Source organism: Oculina patagonica, chromosome 2 (genome assembly GCF_052425735.1).
Source record: "Oculina patagonica isolate OP01 chromosome 2, crgOcupat, whole genome shotgun sequence".
Lineage (NCBI taxonomy): Eukaryota > Metazoa > Cnidaria > Anthozoa > Scleractinia > Oculinidae > Oculina > Oculina patagonica.
In genome coordinates, this window is record NC_135759.1 from 43,583,020 (window position 1) to 43,601,368 (window position 18,349).

At 40.6% G+C, this 18,349-nt stretch overlaps 1 protein-coding gene and 1 pseudogene across 2 annotated transcripts in view; both read left to right on the forward strand.

Annotated features, from left to right (window-relative positions):
• Nucleotides 1-58: 58 nt before the first annotated feature.
• Nucleotides 59-7,578, forward strand: LOC144644753 (uncharacterized; annotated as a pseudogene). Its single transcript, XR_013569189.1, has 6 exons — nt 59-406; nt 1,235-1,379; nt 1,751-3,640; nt 4,128-4,340; nt 5,610-6,085; nt 7,158-7,578. The product of XR_013569189.1 is annotated as an uncharacterized LOC144644753 (transcript).
• Nucleotides 7,579-14,747: 7,169 nt separating this feature from the next.
• Nucleotides 14,748-18,349, forward strand: part of LOC144644770 (uncharacterized) — a 32,634-nt gene continuing 29,032 nt past the window's right edge. The window contains exon 1 of the mRNA XM_078504296.1: nt 14,748-15,240. Coding sequence (XP_078360422.1) covers nt 14,854-15,240 — 387 coding nt within the window. The 5' untranslated portion in view covers nt 14,748-14,853. The remainder of the gene's footprint in view (nt 15,241-18,349) is intronic.

The window sequence follows — 18,349 nt, forward strand, 5'->3', positions numbered from 1 at the left end:
TTTGAACGCATGCGTGTGTCAATATCATCTGCTCGCACTGAGCTATGGGATAGATCATCAAAATGGCGGACGGAGAGTGAATTTTTATTTTATAAACACAAGTTTGTTTTTGCTGATTTTCGATCATGGACCCACCTGATTTGCGTTTTATCGTCAAAGCAACCATAGTAAGATATTTAGCTTGTAGCAGTGACATCTCACGGGATCATTTGGTGATGCTGGAGTATTTTCGAGGTTGGGGACAAGGTGTTTTTGGCGAGGAAATTCTTTCACAGATCATTGAAGACTTTCCCAGTCAACTAACAGATGAGCTGTTAACTACACTAGTGCCTCCACATCTAAGGCATCTTAAACTCACCAACTGTAGTGGTCTGTCATGCAGTGGCCTTAATATGGCAATCGCCAAGTAGGTGTCAGATGACGGCTTTAGCTTTTACCTTTTTGCGTAAAAATGTGGATATCTTGATATTGAGGAAACTGATAAACCAATTACTGCCAGTACGGGCCTTGAACTTGGTTCATAAGGGCATAATTTATATTATAACTTATATACGGCAGTAATTTATAGTATTGTTGTACAGTACGTAGCAGAGGAAAGCCAGAGAAATTCAAAATAATAATATTGTATTTATCACTTATATGTACATGTACAAGTAAATGGCTGCACACTTAACAATCCATGTCAAATAATAGTTATAATGATGATGATGAATGATGACTAGACGATGACGACAATGATGATAATGATGATGATTGTTAGGAATAATCCAACAAAAATGATTCGGTTAGTGATGGGTGCACTGGAAACAGTCCCAACTAGATTGCCAGAGTAGTGTTCTGACCCCAATTATTAGGGTCGGAACACCAGTGGAAATTATGATCCAGAAGACTGTTCTTTTGGGATCAGCAAGGATTTTAAGAAAAGTAAATGTACAATAATAAAGTATTATTTCGTTTGTCTCACGACGTAGTCACGTGTGATGGAGATCGCAACGTTTCGACTGCATACTGCTAGTCTTTTAGCAGTATGCAGTCGAAACGTTGCGATCTCCATCACACGTGATTACGTCGTGAGACAAACGAAATAATACTTTATTATTGTACTCTACCATGATGAATAACCACAACATTTTTTATGACAAAGTAAATGTAATACAAGCTTTATACATGTATTAATGTGATGTGATCTTGTGCACATAGTGTTCACATAGTTAAAATGATTTTTTTTCTACAGATGTCAACAGCTTCAAGCCCTGGACTTCAATGAGTGTATTCACCTTCTCCACCCAACTGTATTTTGTTGTATCAGGGAGAAGGCAGCAAACTTGGTGTCTTTGTCCTTAGAAAATTCAGAAGTTGTCTCAGATGATATTGTTCAGGTGTGTAGCAAAATTAATTTAGGCCCTGCTTTTTTAATGATGCAAACTTGTTTTGTAAACCTTTCTAGCAAAAACAGTATAAAGCATAACAGCGTATGTAATTCATTTTGAAAACTATAAATTATTGTACATATTCATAATTTACAGTCAAGTAATTTTTTGCCTTGCTCTGTCAAAAAAGACATTGTGTAATCAGGAAACATTCTTAGAAATCAAAGTGTCTTAATTTTCCCCAAAGAAGTATAATCTGTGACCTTTTCTTTATAATCAAAATGGACCTTTGTACATTATTAATGGACATATTCTGTCACCCAATACCATTGTTTTGAATTCCAGTTCAAGAAGTATTCTGAAGTTTGTTTCTCATTTAGGTGGCTTTGATGTGCTGTCCTAGCTTAAAACATCTCAACCTTTCAAGTTGTAAAAACATAACTGATGCTGCTTTTGCCCTTTCTAATGTCAAAAACAGTGCATCAAGCACAGGTTCTACTAATCACACATCTCGACCTGGGCATAGTCTTACAAGTGTTGATATATCAGGCTGTCAATCACTGTCAACTGCAGCAGTGAAATACCTTGTAGGCTTATGTGGGGCTAATCTAACCAGCATCAATCTTGCTTGGACAGGAATCAATTGCACAGCATTACTGTATCTAGCGGGGTTGGACATGGAAAAAGTGGCAAGAATGATACACTTGACATATTCTGTATTAGCCAATGCTGCTCTGTCGTCAAAGGAGGTGAAACAAGAATCTTCTGATCATGATAAGTGGTGTGATGCCAATCAAGACTTTGCAAGCCAAGGCTTTTCAGATCCTAGCACATTCGGAGAGTTTCCTTTAATGTCAGCAGAAAATACTTCTGTCTGTGATGATAGTGAGTTAAATGAAATGGAAGTCCTAACGCTTATGGATGTTCTACCAGTCACATGTGAAGCTTCAGTGCTGCAATCAGAGGAAACGCTACACCTTCAAGAATTAAATGAATCTTTTGAAGTGCAGTGCCATCAAGAGTTAACATCTGATGCTGATTCTGTAACTACATGTAGCTTGCTGTCTGAAAAGGCACCAAGTGGCACGGCTTCTAAAAAGGCAAACTCATGTGATGAACAGTTATTGAAAACTGAAGATAAAGAGACATACGTGCATGGTGATGGAGGAATTGTGAAGAAAGATACTCAAAGAACACTTTGTTGGAATGTTCCTACAGAGGATGAACCTTTGAAAGACTTGAGAACCAAAGATGACTCTTTTAACACTGTGTTATTACCTTCTGTTCAAGAAGAGAGTATCACAAGTAATAATGAGACTGTATCTGTTAAAAAAGAGCACAACATTGAAACACATCCATTAACATTAACAACTGCTGAGAAATCAAATGCAGAGCTTGGAGAAGAGGAGATCCATGAAGATGAGTTTGATACAGAGAGTCATCCTGTAGAAGTTCCATATAACATGATCAGTTCCTGTTCATTAGGAATGAGCAGCATGAAAAATGAGTGTAGCAATTCAGGCATGCTTTGTACAGTAGTCGAAGGAAATGAACCAGAATATCCCTTAATGCCTCATGAGAAAGTTAATGTTGAAGAGTCTGCGTATAACTATGAAAGCATGCCTTTGACAGCTGCAAAGTGTGTGGAATCGGGTGATCCCATTGTGACATCTGCAGGGGTGAAATGTGAGAAACCTGTTTGTTCCATTGTACCTTCTGTGGAAGTACACATAATGGATGAAGAAGTAGAATGTGAGGAACCTGAGAAACCTTGTGTTAAAGAAACAGACCGTGATAGCTTTCCCACTGTGGAATGCATTACACCTGAAAGCAATGAATCTACCATCTGTTCTGTCAATCCTCACAATGTTGAAAAGGAAAAGGAATATGACCTCTCTGTCACAACTTGTTGGGAAAACAAAGATATATTCTCTGACTGCAAGGCAAACGATAGTCATTCAAGTCACATTGTTACATGTTCTGACGTTGGAGCACCTGGGGACAGAAATTTGCTAGACTGTACATCTCCACGCAGTAAAGTCATCCAAGTTGCTGATTTGCTAGAAGAACAGACATTTCAGCCTCAAATTACAAGTTTGGACATTACTAACTTGTGGTATCATAGTGAACCTTTAGGTAAAGCATGTTTGAAGATTTTCTCTCAGGCCAACAAGTGTTTGAAGAACTTTGCAGTTTCATGGTCTGAACTAGATGACAAAATGTTGACATATCTCCTCAAAAATGAACCAGAGCTGCAGTGTTTGTCTCTGGTATGTTTATTTATTGTGTTATTTCCCTAAATATACATTTTTCCAGTGAAAGGGGTCAAAAACAGTCATCCCATTTTCCTATCAGGCAAGTAGCTTTTGCTTCTCAATACCGGTTGGGCAAGATGCAGGCCATCTGCCGACTAAATAATTTGTGACTTTAAGACAAACAAGAACCTCAGTGACCTTAGGACTTGTATGGCGCAGCACAGTGAAACGTTTGGAAAAGCCATGAGATCTCAGCTTATTCATTCCCCAAAATATTCAACTCTGATTTCAGTGAATTTCTTTTTGGGGGTATTTCACCCTAAAAATCATAAAATTTTTGGGAAAATTAGAACTGCAGAAGCTTAACTCCAAGCTCTTTGAATACTCGTGAACAAGTTTGCTGTGTGACAAAAGAACTAGACTTTAAAAAAAGAAAATCGGACCACTTGTAATTATTTACCAAATTGTCTTTTTTTTTTAAATCGATGTATTTTTTTATCAGGTTGACTGTGAAAAGCTAAGCAACCTTTCTCTGAGCTCCATTCCTGTGCACTGCCCCAAGTTGAACAGTTTTGATCTCAAGGGCATGTGCTATGTAACTGATCATGGACTCTTACCCCTGACAAGAAGCAATCATCTTCAATCATTGTCTCTAGCTGAAGCGCCTATCACCGACTGTACACTTGAAAGCATAGCAAAAGGTTGTGGAGCACAGGTAAGAGATGCCACAGAATCCTACAGGGACATATCTAATTCATGAGAGGGTCCCTAAGACTACGTTTACACGTTTCCAGATTCATCGAATTTAGGGTATTCGGATTCTTAACCGTTTACACACATCGTTAATCCGGGGACATTTATTCGGGAACGATCACCAAGCAGTTTGATGCTTGGTCAACGTGAACAAAATGCCGCCCAAAACGAGGCCAAGAACGGATCAAAATGCCACAGAAAACGTTAGTTGGACAGATGATGAAGTGAAGCTACGAGTGGCGCGTTCGTAAAGTTGCAAAAAGGATTACCAAAGAATTGAACTTAGTAGGAAAGCGTTCAAAGTAAGTACGAGGGTATTAGAAAGGATTTCACAGATTTGTATCGACAAGAAGATGGAGAAAAGTCACTATCGCAGGCGGATAAATATTCGGATTCATTGCAAGACCTGTTTACACGACAAAACATTTCGGATTCATAAGTATTCACTTTGGATTCCAGATTCAAAATCTCCGACAAAACATTGCGGATTCATAAGTATTCTCTTTGGATTCCAGATTCAAAATCTCCGACAAAACATTAAGAATTCATAAGTATTCACTTTGGATTCCAGATTCAAAATCTCCGACAAAACATTGCGGATTCATAAGTATTTAGATACAAAGTATTTACTTTGGATTCCGGATTCAAAATCTCCGGAAACACGACAAACCGGGAAGTTTTTGTTTCGGATTCACCCGCCTGCGTGTAAACACCAAAACGAATACGGTACTAAAACATCCCGGATTCATCACAATTCCGGAAAAATTCCGTCTAGTGTAAACGTAGTCTCAGAGGAATACCATAAAATGTTGGTTACAAGCATGGAGAAGCTAGTCAAGCGATGCATTACATGTATATTGTATGGAAGGGATCAACTTGCATACATGTGTACATGGTGGGGGGGGGGGGGTGTACTTGCACAGTCGGGCTGGGGTGGGGGTGGGGTGGGAGACATGCCTTCTAGGTGGAAACAGTACACATCAAGGAGGATTAATACCTATACCCATAATGCTTTGCATTCAATCTATGTTGTCATTTTTTTTTTGATCGAAAGTGGAGAATTCATTTTGCTTCTGAATTCATTGAGGTCACGTCAAAAAAAGCTCCGATATTTCCGTGGTATGATCTCGGAGCAGAAGAAAGTGTTTTGTCTTCAAGTTAATTTGGTTCTTATCTGCTGAGTGATAAGCGTGCAGAGTAATTTTCTGTACCTGTATTTTCTTCGCTTCAGTTAAATGTCTTGGATATATCTTGGTGTGAAGACGTCACAGATCAGGGAATGTCAATCATTGCAAGTTCTTGTCACGCGCTTCAGTATCTCGGCGTGCGCCAGTGTTCAGCCTCTAGGCGCACTCTTACGACACTTGCAGATTGTTGTCATCTTGTATCATCTCTAAACATTGCTGGAATTGACGACTTAACAGACACTGCTCTCAGCGGCTTAGCTGAAGGCATGCCACTGCTTACAGAAATAGATGCGAGCTGGAATTCTTCTTTATCTGACAAGGGGATCATGCTCTGTTACGATGCTGCCATAAGCTCAAGAAGGCAGTTTTATGCGGTTTAAAGCTCATCACTTCCCAGCCCTTTCTGGGAATTATTGGAGATTTGAGACGCTGGCATCTCTTGGAAGAGTTGTGGAGATATAAGAGAACACTTCAGACTAGTATTACTCAAGGGAAAGTTACTTTGAAGAGTTGTGACTCGGTAGGTTGATTAGTAACAAGTGGCAAAAAATAGTCTATTTTCCCCCAATGTAAATTAACTTCCTTATAAAACCTCGGATATTTTTTTTTCCCTTTGGGCTTCTTTACGGCTGCTTTTCTTGCCTCTGCACCTACGAATAATTTATTTCATTTTTTCACTTTTTGTCAGCAGTTTAAATTGAGCACTAAAATTAGACAACTAGCCTGAGTTTTCTATGAGCGAAGTTGCGCTCATTGAAAGCGACAGCGAAAACTGTTATTGTTTAAGTACACAGCAGTCAGAAACGCAAACATTTTCTAATCCAAAGATTGACATTTTCCATTTTAAGGGTAACATAAGCGTGTTCAGCGTCCTTGCACTAGCTGAAGATAATGCTTATGCTCTCATTGGTTAATAGCTTCTGACTTTTCTACCGCCTGCCGGTAAACGAAAAAAAAAACCTTCCGCCCCGATTTTCAATCTGTTTTTGTGTTCTTCCAACATCACGTGTGGTTCATTGAACCATTAAATCATATTCAGAACCAATCAGATTCGCAAATTTTTAGAACAAGACCAGTTCCTACTGATACAGCTAGTTCGAGAGGCAAGAGAGAGAGGAGGGGGGAAGAGGAGGGGGGGGAGAGGAGAGGGAGGGGGGGGAGGGGGGGGGGGGGGAGGAGGGGGGGGGGTGGGGGGGGGGGGGGGGGGGGGGGGGGGGGGGCGGAGGAAGGTTGTCGGAAATAAGCACAAAAGTGCACGCGAAATTTTCAAAACTCAAGGGCATGCGATAGAAAAAGGCCTCCCGAGAGGAAAAACAAAATTTTCACGTGCAAAAATGCAAACTTGTACATAAATTCCTCTAGACCAATATGCAAAATTCAAGTGAATAACCAGACCACCCTTCGGTCTTGTTGCGTACACTTTTGTGCTTATTTCCGACAACCTTTCTCGAATTAGCTGTATACTTTGCATTTCGCGTTTGTAGCGGGCTCTTTACTTTAGCGCTAAATTTCACCGAAAAAAAAATACCGCTCACAATGTGCATAGCCATGCTCTCATGTTACCCAGACTTATGGTTTTCTTTCGTTTGCAGGAAAAAGCCAAATCTCTGGGGGATGAGATTCCATTTCGCTCCATGTCCTACGCGCCATCATTACGTCATCTGGTGCTTGAGTACAGTGACAAAGTGAATGATGATCACTTGGCAGCGATTGTAGCAGTCTGTAGAGGAACTTTGTTTGTGAAAGATTATTATGGACAGCCAGTTGAACCCAAATGGATATTTCGATAAATTCGGACTTGCATGCATCACGCTATTATATGAGTTATGTATCAAGTGGTTTACAAACACTCAGGTGAACACAATACCCTGTACCCATCTCATAAGGACCGCTCGTGCAAGTTGAACTTTTTCAAGCGACGTGTTCTGCCTTAGAAAATCTTATAAGCCTCGCGTGTTCGGTCCAGATATTTATCACGAGCGCTGTACTGCCAGAAAATTGCCCTTATAGAAAAATTGTCCCGAGCAAGCTTAGTACTGAAATAAGAGATTTATTACACGACAGTTGCTGTGGAAACTAACTTTGGACCGACAATAAAGCGCTCTTGATATTAGTTATTGACCTTCTTTAACTGTCCTGGTCGTGTAATAAGTTGAAATATTACCCTTGTTCAGTTTTCTTTGTTTACTTATGGACCTCAACTTCGATCAACTTTGTCTTACCTTAGTCCACAGATAAGCAAAGAAAGTACTTCGACCAATATCTTGACTCACGATGTTTTAAACCCAGAAAGTCAGGTAGATTATATTTTGTTGTTTATCGAAAGGAAGACGAAAATCACTTTGACGACTCCACACAAAGCTAGAAATATTGTGCAAAAAAAAAGTCGTGAGCCCTCAGAGTAACGCGACTTTGGCGCCGTTTGAGTTCGCCGTGAGGCCTTTTGGAAAGTTCAAACGAACTCGAGATCATAATAGTAACGGATAGTCATGAGGTCCTAAAGCGTCAATTCTCTATCTTCATACCACACAAAGGTAATGGTTCGATAAAGCCCCCGCAGGGTTTTGGCCCAGAGGCCAAAACCCGAGGAGGCACCCTAGGACTCCCCGCGTGTATAACAAGGACAAAGAATATTTGTTGAAAAAGTAAGAAATGTGTTTGTAATGGGCGAAGCGTTCTCGATTTGACAAAACTAGGCGCGCACGGTCGTGACGGGTAATATTTTAGCAAGCGCGCACGGTGGTGTCGGGTACTTGCAACCACGAGGTCGCGTTTGGTCACCTTCGCGTTTCGAGCTTCGCCATCTGCTAGCAGCGTTTTGTTTTCCGGTTTTGGCCTACGCGTGTTCACAGATTTGTTCGAGCGGTTTCTCTGCTTTGGTTGTGTTAAGTGATATTTGAAGCAAATGTTAGTAATACGTCGAAAGATTTCGAGCAATTGGTTTCGTGTTCTTGGCTACGTGCCGGCTACCTATGTTCCAAGCGTTACATTTGTAAGGTTTGCTTTCGGAGGTTTGTTGTATCGTATACATCTTACAAGTTACAACGAGTAATAAACAAACGCGTGAACTTTGTCATGTAGTACACGGTACAACGTAATTCGTATCGCTTACAAACTGTCAGATTATTTGATCCAAAGAGTGGGTTGTTTTCTCGAATCTTTGAATGTGCCATATTTTGTTACTCGTGGAATTTTTTAGGCTTTTTGGCCTGGAAATTATTGTAAGTTTATTTTGAATGTTATAAGCCCGGGAATAAGCTTGTGTGTTGTCATCACGAATAATGTGTTATGTGTTATTTCCGCTAGGTGTTATTTCCGCGCGCTAGGTAATATAATTCGACTTGAACTTGTGAATATTTTTAGGACGCAACGGTGTCACACAACAAGAAATTCCGCATGACACAGTAAAAAAGAAGCCTAATTGTGCAGTCCATCGGCATTAATAATTAAAGGCGACAAAAAACAAATTATAAAAAGGCGGGGGCAGCTTTATAGATAGAACTATTACTACTTTTAATTATTTACGATTAAAAGTTGCACTCTCGGTCTCTTAGGTCAACCATCCCAGCTAACAGTTAAAGTGCTACTATGACCAAAATTTTTGTTTTTCTTTTCGTCTTTTTCTAAAGTCAATTTGTTCAATAAGTCTATATTTAACTAGCGCGCTAGAATTTAGAACGTTGCGAGCAATATAAGCCTTGAAATAGCTTGCCGAAAATCGTGGAAAACCCGTCCGCCATTACTCGGACGTCTAAAGTGAGCCAGCGACTGTACTGAAAAGCGGTTTACGCATGAGTTGGTCCGTGACGTCATATGCGCATCGTCGCTTCGAGCTTCGAGTGTTCCAAGAGAGAATATACTGAGAATTACAGGGTTATAAAAGATATTTCTTCGACAAATTCTTCGTCTAGTTTGCCCGGTGGCGAAACCCAAGAGAGCCGCAACGAAGAGATGTTGCAATTTAGCGGTATCGTTTCTTATAATGAGAATTTAAAGCCGTTTGACGTCGGTCTAAAGGGCAATGTTTGTATGCAAATACTTCATTCGATCGATGAGGTTTTGGCGCTGTATGCCTACAGCGAAGCTGCCGTCTTCTTGTCCAATCGAAGAAGCCTCGAAGAACGAAGAGGAACGGCGATTCATGGACAACATTCGTTTGAATACATGGTATGATGAGAACGACATTGAATAGTTAGGATAAAATGTCTGAAATGTTTGAATTAATAGAGCTCTCTGCATATATATTAATATACATGTAGGTTGCTTTTGCCGTTTGCGAAGGATTGAAATGATCTTTACTGTTGTTTTCATTCTTGTAATCTATCATACACGCCATGGGCATAAAATCTATCTCAGCTGTTTAATCCGAAAAAAGCTTTATAAACATGAAATAATGTAAAATTTATACAGAAAAATTAAAGTCAACAAGATGGTGCAGGTGATCAATGGATTTAGCTCCTTGAGTTTTATACAGTTTTACCTTCCTTGACTACAATACAGGTAATAAACCGTTTTAAAACTAAGTGTTTTAATGGGTAATAACACTTCAGACATCCAGCTTCAGCCAGCATTCAGTATTCCTGTTTCTTAAAATAAGAAAACCATTTGAATGCTGTATAGAGTCCGTCACTCTATTTTACTGATTATGTTATGAAACTGTCCCACAAGTAGCAGCAAAACTGGGTAGGAGTAGTTTTTCTTATTCATTTCACCTATTTGTTTTCCTCTTGGCCCCGTGATTTTTTGATGATAAAAATAACTCAAACAATATATGCACAACATGGGAACAAGTAAAATAATATTAAGGGTATAAAGTTTTAAGTTCATAAACAGAAACACCTGGACCTCAAACAAACACTGGGACCTTGATCAAACGTTTCCAGTTTTGAACCGGCATTTAAATGAAACCTGCGTTGAGTCGGGGTCTGGCATCTACTCAAGAAAATATTTTTTTATGGTATCATATGCAATATGACAGTGGCTCTTTCTAGAGAATATCACTGGCAGTACATTGTGCATCTGCAGTATGTGTATGTAATTGAGAGTTCAATTTTGGGACTAATCTTGTGTCAACTTAACGTGACTGTAAACAAGCCAGCTCCGTATACCACCCTAAATAAATTGCTCCCTTGATGCAAAAAGGCAAAGTCTGCATGCAAGCCTGCTTGCCCATCAGGCCAAAGCATATCTTAGTTTAAGTAGGATTAAGCAACCTGGATGAGATGGAAGTACAATTGCATCACAGGTTTAACCTCCCCACTCCCCCCACAAACATGTAATGACACTGGTCTGGACTCACACCTGAACAGCTTGATTAAGAGTCTTGCGCACTGACCATTAGGTCACCGCACCTAAATCAAAACAACTACCCCATTGCTATGCAACATTTTTTTTTTATGGTACAGGTTTGACTGTATTTGTTGTCGGCTTCGCAGTTCGTGTATACTCTTTAAATAAATACATATATAATGGTTGCAAGGGTCCTGTGTGACCTCAAAATTGCCCCCTTGTTACAAAAAGGCAAGGTCTGCATGCAAGTCTAGTTGCCCACCAAGCAACTAGACTTGCATGCCCTCGTCACACCATCAATTTGCCAGTTCCCATTCTACACTTGGAGAGGAGGCAACATGAGAGTAGTCTTGCCCAAGAACAGAGCACAATGACATTCACATGATTTATTGTTGGCTACTACATTCTCAACTTATGAACAAAAAGAGCATGCCAAAAATAAATATATTGCAAACTTAAAATAAAGAGTAGCTAGGATTTCAACAGTGCTCTGTTGCACACAGCATGACTGATTGGCACAGGTCATAATTATAGCTCATGGCCCCTGTTGTACTTAAATATAATAAAGATATACTGAGTAAAATCCGGATAGCATGTATGTCTCTGAGACAGGCTAACACTGTTCTATCCTGAGATTACTTCTCAAAAAATGTTAATGAATACTATAAGTGCACAATGAAGTACAGTCCTACTGTAGTGTTTTATATTGCATGGCAGAAATAAACAAGTGACCAACACTGAAGACGTGCTGGTGAGTTTATTAAGACTACAGTGTATACAGAGGACTACAATGGAAACATTTTCAGTACATTTAATCAGTAATTTAAAGATATATATTGCTAAGCTTTGCATCCTCTGTATGTACTTTCACATAAATTATCTGCATAATGTATCGCCTCGTGCGAATTTATTTAAGTTTATTTGTACAATAGAGGATATAATTCAGGAACATACAGGCCGATTTGCCCAAAAATTACCTTTTTGACATGAAGTATTTACAATAAATTTAAAAATGACTATTCCAGAACACGAGAGCTTGAGCAACAGAAGTAAATTACGCCACTCACCCAATGTTTTGCTTCTAAAAAGGAGCAAATACAGTAAACTCACTGTAGATAATTCGAAGCGTTCTATTCTATTCACTTCCCTTGGATAGTTGAAGAATTTAACCTCACAATGGTTGCAGGGAGAAATATCTATAAAGCATTTCCAAGAGTACAAGTTTCCCTCAAAGTTATCAGACGATCTATTATTCATCTTGCGTGGTTCGGGCGAGTTAAGATGTCACGAAATTTCGCCTCTTGAAATGTTTTCTGCCACTATGTTGTGCAAAAGTGACCTGGAGATGCCTTGAAGTATGTTTAAAAAACATTTGCGCAGTAGATACGGCTTCTACATCACTACAGATTAAAAAGAAAACCAATGTTTTTCCAGATCGGTCACTCCAGCCTTCGAAGAAGCCATTTTGTTGATGCGCATATGACGTCAGCATGCTCTCGCCCCAACTAGTTCCAGATTTCTATTTGGTCCTCGGACATTTTTGAATCTTGTAATGGCGGCAATCCAAAGCCGAAGTTTACGCGTGAAATAAGTGGTCTTCCAATTCGAATTTGAACTTAAAATTTGGCAAGGTTACTATTTAATGTAAGTACTTTCAAAAACTGAAGAGAAAAGGGAAGGTAAAATTTTGATCATAGTACCACTAAAAGATGAATTCCAGTCCGTACTGCGCAATCTCGGCTGCAATGTTTATGTGAGCCCACACGAAGGGAATGTTTACAAGCAAAACTAAAAATTCCGCGACAAACTTACCTTTTTCTTCATTATTAACGCCAGATATCCTTGCAGAACAAATAATAACGAGTAGAAGAACCTTGACGCTATTTCAAACCGACGTTTTAGCTCATCGGAACTTCTTGAACGAAACGAACTGTAATGGCGGACTCAAAAACGTCATGTATGCTGTCACCGAAGTGTAACGTTTCAACGAATTCAAAACAAAAACGTAAACAAACCCCGAGTCTGCGCAGTACGGACTGGAAATCATCTTAGGCCATTGAATTGAATTGAATTGAATTGACTTTATTTCCCATAATAGAATAATACAGCATGCATATTTTTCTGTTACAATCTGCATTAGGGAGGAAGACTAAGGAAACCCTCGCGGGCTTTTACAAAGTAGTCTCCCTTATTGTCTCGACATTGTCTGTACTATTCTAGTAAGAAGACTGATTAAGCCTGGTTTCCATATGATCGCAGACGATCGCAGTGGATCGTAGACGATCGCAAAATCACAGAAATTTACCGAACCGTGTGATCGCAAAGATCGAAGAGTGAACTGTTTCCATATGATCGCAAAAGATCTCAGACGATCGCAGAAGTGTTGAATGATGGGATCGATTATCAATATTATGGGATAAATTTTGATCGCAACTGATCGCAGTCGATCGCAATTGTGTTTCCATATGATCGCAACGATCGCAGACGATCGCAGGGAATAGAACTTGGTTCTATTTTCTGCGATCGTCTGCGATCGTGTGCGATCGATCGCAAAAGTGTGTTTCCATATGATCGCAGATCGCAGAACCTACAATTCTGCGATCCTCTGCGATCCATTGCGATCGTCTGCGATCATATGGAAACCAGGCTTTACGTAAACTGTACCTCCCAGGGGAACTCCCTATAATGGACGGGGTTGCTTCTCCAGAGAGGGAAACCTTTGGGTATCTTTTGCAGGCTAGAGGTATATAAAAAGGGTATAGTAGGTATTTGACATGTCCTAGAACCCATTACCCGGAGCGTGTATCTTCCATATATTTGTGCAACAGCGTTTTCACAAGTAAAGTTAATTTTAGCTATGCCTTCCCCGCGAAAATTACTGTTTCCGATGAAGTCATCTACTACTTCGCGAGGAAATACTGAAATCATCTCTCAAAAAGCTGTCAGAACACTCCGAAGAAGACTGTTGTTGACTTCCCATGTGGACGAGGAACTGTAGTTTTTTTGGGGGGTCAAGAATGGTTTTGGTCTTACCCTGCACAAAACACACTACTATTTGCATTTTTTTTCTCCTTTGAAGTTTGCCGGACATCAAAACAACAAACAGTGATTTAACGATGATCAACTAGCAAAAGTAATTAAAAAACTCCAATGATTCACCAATGATTGGTTGTTTAATGTCAACCGTGACAAAATTTTCCCTTGTTATGACGTGACGTCTTTCTAAGCAGCGGCCTGATTGACACAGATTTGCACCGTTTCCAGGCACTGCCTAGCCTGCGTGGCTATTCCGTCAAAGAAAAGTGCCGACTTTCTTTCCCCCTGATGAGAACGGATGCAGGCTCTGGCCTAGACTTGCTCCAAGTCGCTCATTTGATTCGCAGGAGACGAAAAACGGAGGGCGCGCGCGGGCTTGAAAATCAAAATGGCGGAGGACCGTGGCGGAACGAGCGACTTGTCTCACCTGCAGCGCGCCTGAAATGTGGCGTCACCATTCTTCGACGCACGGACGTCAAATGAATTTCGCGCGGTCACTCGCGCGTGATTTCAAAGCGAGCTTACTCCGCTCAAGTAACTCTATCGACAGGAGCGTTGCGTGACTATTTCCAGGAAAGCTCGTCGCGGAAGCGGGGCGGGGAGAAAGCGGGAGCAGTTGACTGTCCTATCCCCTCCTCATTAACATAAAATTGTTTACACCCGCGAAAAACAGATCATGTCGTGTCTCCTGGTTCCGAACTGAACGCAGTCGGAAGTTTTCGGAAGAAACCGGAATCAGTCAACCAAGAGATGGCACCACAGGCTCCAAACATCGAGTTGAAATGGCGATTGAATTGAAAGCGATTGAAAGCTCAAATTTCACGGCAGCCTGACCACCCGCCCCCGTTCGCGGGCTCGCTTCCTGCTTTTCCTAGAATATTCTGCAAACGTGAAACGACACAAAAGAATGATTGTTCGGTGAAGTCAATACCCGAAGGGGCAGCTTTTGTTGGAAGCAGCACAATGAGTGCTTCTGAGCGATCTCAGACTGCAGAAACCTCTCAGAACATTGAGTATACGGTCAAACAGACTGCAAAGATCCACAAGGAGAAGCAGCGAGATTCGAGGTCTTCGGTTTGGCTGTCTGTTGCGAAGTGCGTTGTTGGAATCTTCCTCTTTGCTTCCGTGCTAACATGTCTCGTCGCCAGCAAAGTTTCCTTGTTGTCAATGGCATCGTTTGCAAAACCCACTGATTCACAGAAGAAAGATGCAAAGCAGAATCAAGAAACTCTCTTCATTATGATAGTGCTAGTTTTGATGATCCCGGAGGGTTTTTCGTTCCTGAAATCTTGTTGGTCAAGTCTTCTACGAAAAAGTCATCGGTGGCCATGCAAGAAAGCTATCATTGTGGTAAGCATTTTTAAAATATGAAATTAAGTGATTATACACCAAGTTTCATTAAAGTTTTAGCAAATACTGGTAGTCTTTATACTCCGCAGCGCGCATTAATTAATAATCGAGATTGCACTTGATCCATTACAAGATCAACTGGTTACTGAGCAATTAGCCGTCGATAAGAATAAGTGATCAGCCAATTAAGGGGCATTTATATTACCTCCAAATTCTCAAAACTAACAGTGAAAGAACATACAATACTCAGTAACAGAAAGGGTCGAAGCTAGCTGTCGTGAATACTCGTGCAAGATCAGTTTGTGTAATTATGTTACATATACTTTTCTTATGAAAAGAAGCGGTGTGCATTCTTCCTTGATTTCCTGGCAAACCACATCCTCGGAGACCCAGGGGCAGTTAGTGGGGGCGACGGGCAGCTTATCGGGACAACGGGATTTTCGGGCGAAAGTTTACAACATAGAGTGTAACAGCCCCTGGGCACTTTGTCTTACCGAACCAGTTCCAGAAGCGTTTGAACTCCTTCCTCTTGATTGGCCACAAAAATATTTTTGTGGCCAATCAGCGAGGTTGACCAGAAAAGCGACTCTGATGTCTTCTTACATGAAGTTGTTTTCCTCATAGACTTGTCGTGGATGCTCTGCCCATTAATCGGATGCTATTACATGGAGAGTCTCAGAAAAAAATAAGCCTTAGACGACTGCCAGTTCTACACTGTTAGTTGCGCGCTTTTTAATAGTTATATTCGAGTAAACAACAACTCTTATTATTTTTCTCGGTCGTTGCCCGACTTCTGGAACTTGCCACGGTCTGGGTACTTCACTGCACGGGCCACGCGTTAGCGAAGATATCGCTGTCATCACCTATTGTTATTTTGTTGCCAGCTTGACAGTTAAAACAAAGGGTTTTTGTTTAATTTGTTGGATATTTAAATAACAAAAACAAAACTTATAAACAAGAGGTGCTCGCGTATTCTCGCGTATAGCTTTAAAAACTTTTGGTTTCCTTGCGCTATGCTACATTTAACATATTCCCAGGCCTCGTTGTTTTGTTTTTGTTTTGCTTTTTTATCTGAGACCCACGTAGTATCATCCGATGGACGGGCTATTAACAACAACGACGAGTCTATGAGGAAAACAACTTCGTGTAAGAAGACGTCAGAGTCGCTTTTCTGGTCAACCTCGCTGATTGGCCACAAAAATATTTTTGTGGCCAATCAAGAGGAAGGAGTTCAAACGCTTCTGGAACTGGTTCGGTAAGACAAAGTGCCCAGGGGCTGTTACGCTCTATGTTGTAAACTTTCGCCCGAAAATCCCGTTGTCCCGATAAGCTGCCCGTCGCCCCCACTAACTGCCCCTGGGTCTCCGAGGATGGGCAAACCACTGATTTCCTTCCTCAACCAGTGATGTTTACCAGGAAATCGAGGAAGAATACTCGCTGTTATGTTTCATTTGCATTCTGAAAACGATCGTTATACTTTTCATGTACATACAAATTATTACATGTAAGAGCCTGATATCAATCCTATTCTGGAGTCTTTTCAGGGTGGAGTGAGTCTTTGAGCAAGTGAGCGAAATCTTTATTAGCCGGAAATATCAGTTGCCTCCCTTAGCTCTGAGTGAGTGTGAGTGTGATCACATTATTACAGACATACAAGCTCAAGCCCCTCTTTATAAATCCCCTATCTATTACTCTAAGGAAGTTTGATTCCCCCTCCCCACCCCCCACCAATGGCCAAATATGGTCTCCAAAAGAAATACATGCAAGCAATACCTGTGGTTTTTGCAACTAAATTGCATAGGAGTATTGTAGTTGGGCTTAATTTCACTCTGTGGATCTTTTAGTCAGTTATCGTAAACTCCACTAGGGAAAACTTTTCCCTGTAGGTGATGAATATGTCACTGAAAGGAAAGACGAATACTTCAACACTTCCTGGGACACTTGCATTTTGATGGCGAGTGTTTGTAATTAAAACCTGTCAACACTTAGCAGATCATGTAAAACAATATTACATAACAAAAACGTGACTAGCACATAGCAAACATTATTATTCTCCACATGCACGTGCTGCCCATATACATGTATGGTAAAAATGTTGATATTATCTGTCATCCGTACATAACAGATATCCCGCGATATATGTAGGTTGCAAAGATTCGTCCGAAATCTTGTGAAGCGCTGCATAATGACAGTTTTTCTATCTGCATAACGCCTTTCCTTGACAATTTGTTGAATAATATAATATCCTGCTCAATCTTGCGGAATATCGTTCGATTTTAGCCCACTTGGTCTACGGCCTCGTCGGCTAAGTATCAGGTGATATTCCGCGCGATTTCGCAGGATAATTGTTAATTACATAACAAAATGAGAATGTGACTAGCCGGAAACACTTCAGTTCTAATATCCCTTTATAGGGATAATTTACAAGCTGGAGTGTAATCCAGTGTTTGATAATGTCAACTAAAAATGACTAAAATGTAAACAACACAAAACGACAAAGCTTATCAATATTTACATAGCATGAAAACGTAAATGTGGGAGGCGTGATGACTTAATGGTTAGTGTGCCGGACTCTGGATCGAGCGGGCCGGGTTCGAGGCCTGGCCGGGGTCATTGTGTTGTGTTCTTGGGCAAGACACTTTACTCTCATAGTGCCTCTCTCCACCCAGGTGTATAAATGGGTACCGGTGACATAATGCTGGGGGGGTAACCCTGGTTCCCTGCGATGGAGTAGCATCCCAAAATGCTCAATACAGAGTCTGGTGTGCTAACCATTAGGCCACCATGCTTTTTACAAGTCAAAGGTTGAGTTGTTAAGTGTAAAGTAAATGTGTTTTACCGTAATGTTTTGATTTAGTGTCCACCTTCCAATAAGCGCCCCCTTCCGAAAAAGTGCCCCCTTCGAATGTGTTTTTGTCAGTAAGTGCCCCTATTCCAATTAGTGCCCCCATTCTAATAAGCGCCCCTATTCAAATAGCCACACTAATTTTTAACAATTTTTATGACTAGTATAGTGTGTTTTTGGCAAGGCTGGGCCACTATTACTAGATTTCCAACTTATACCAACATGCACTTTTATTGGATTTTAAGTCAAGTTTTGTTTTGAACA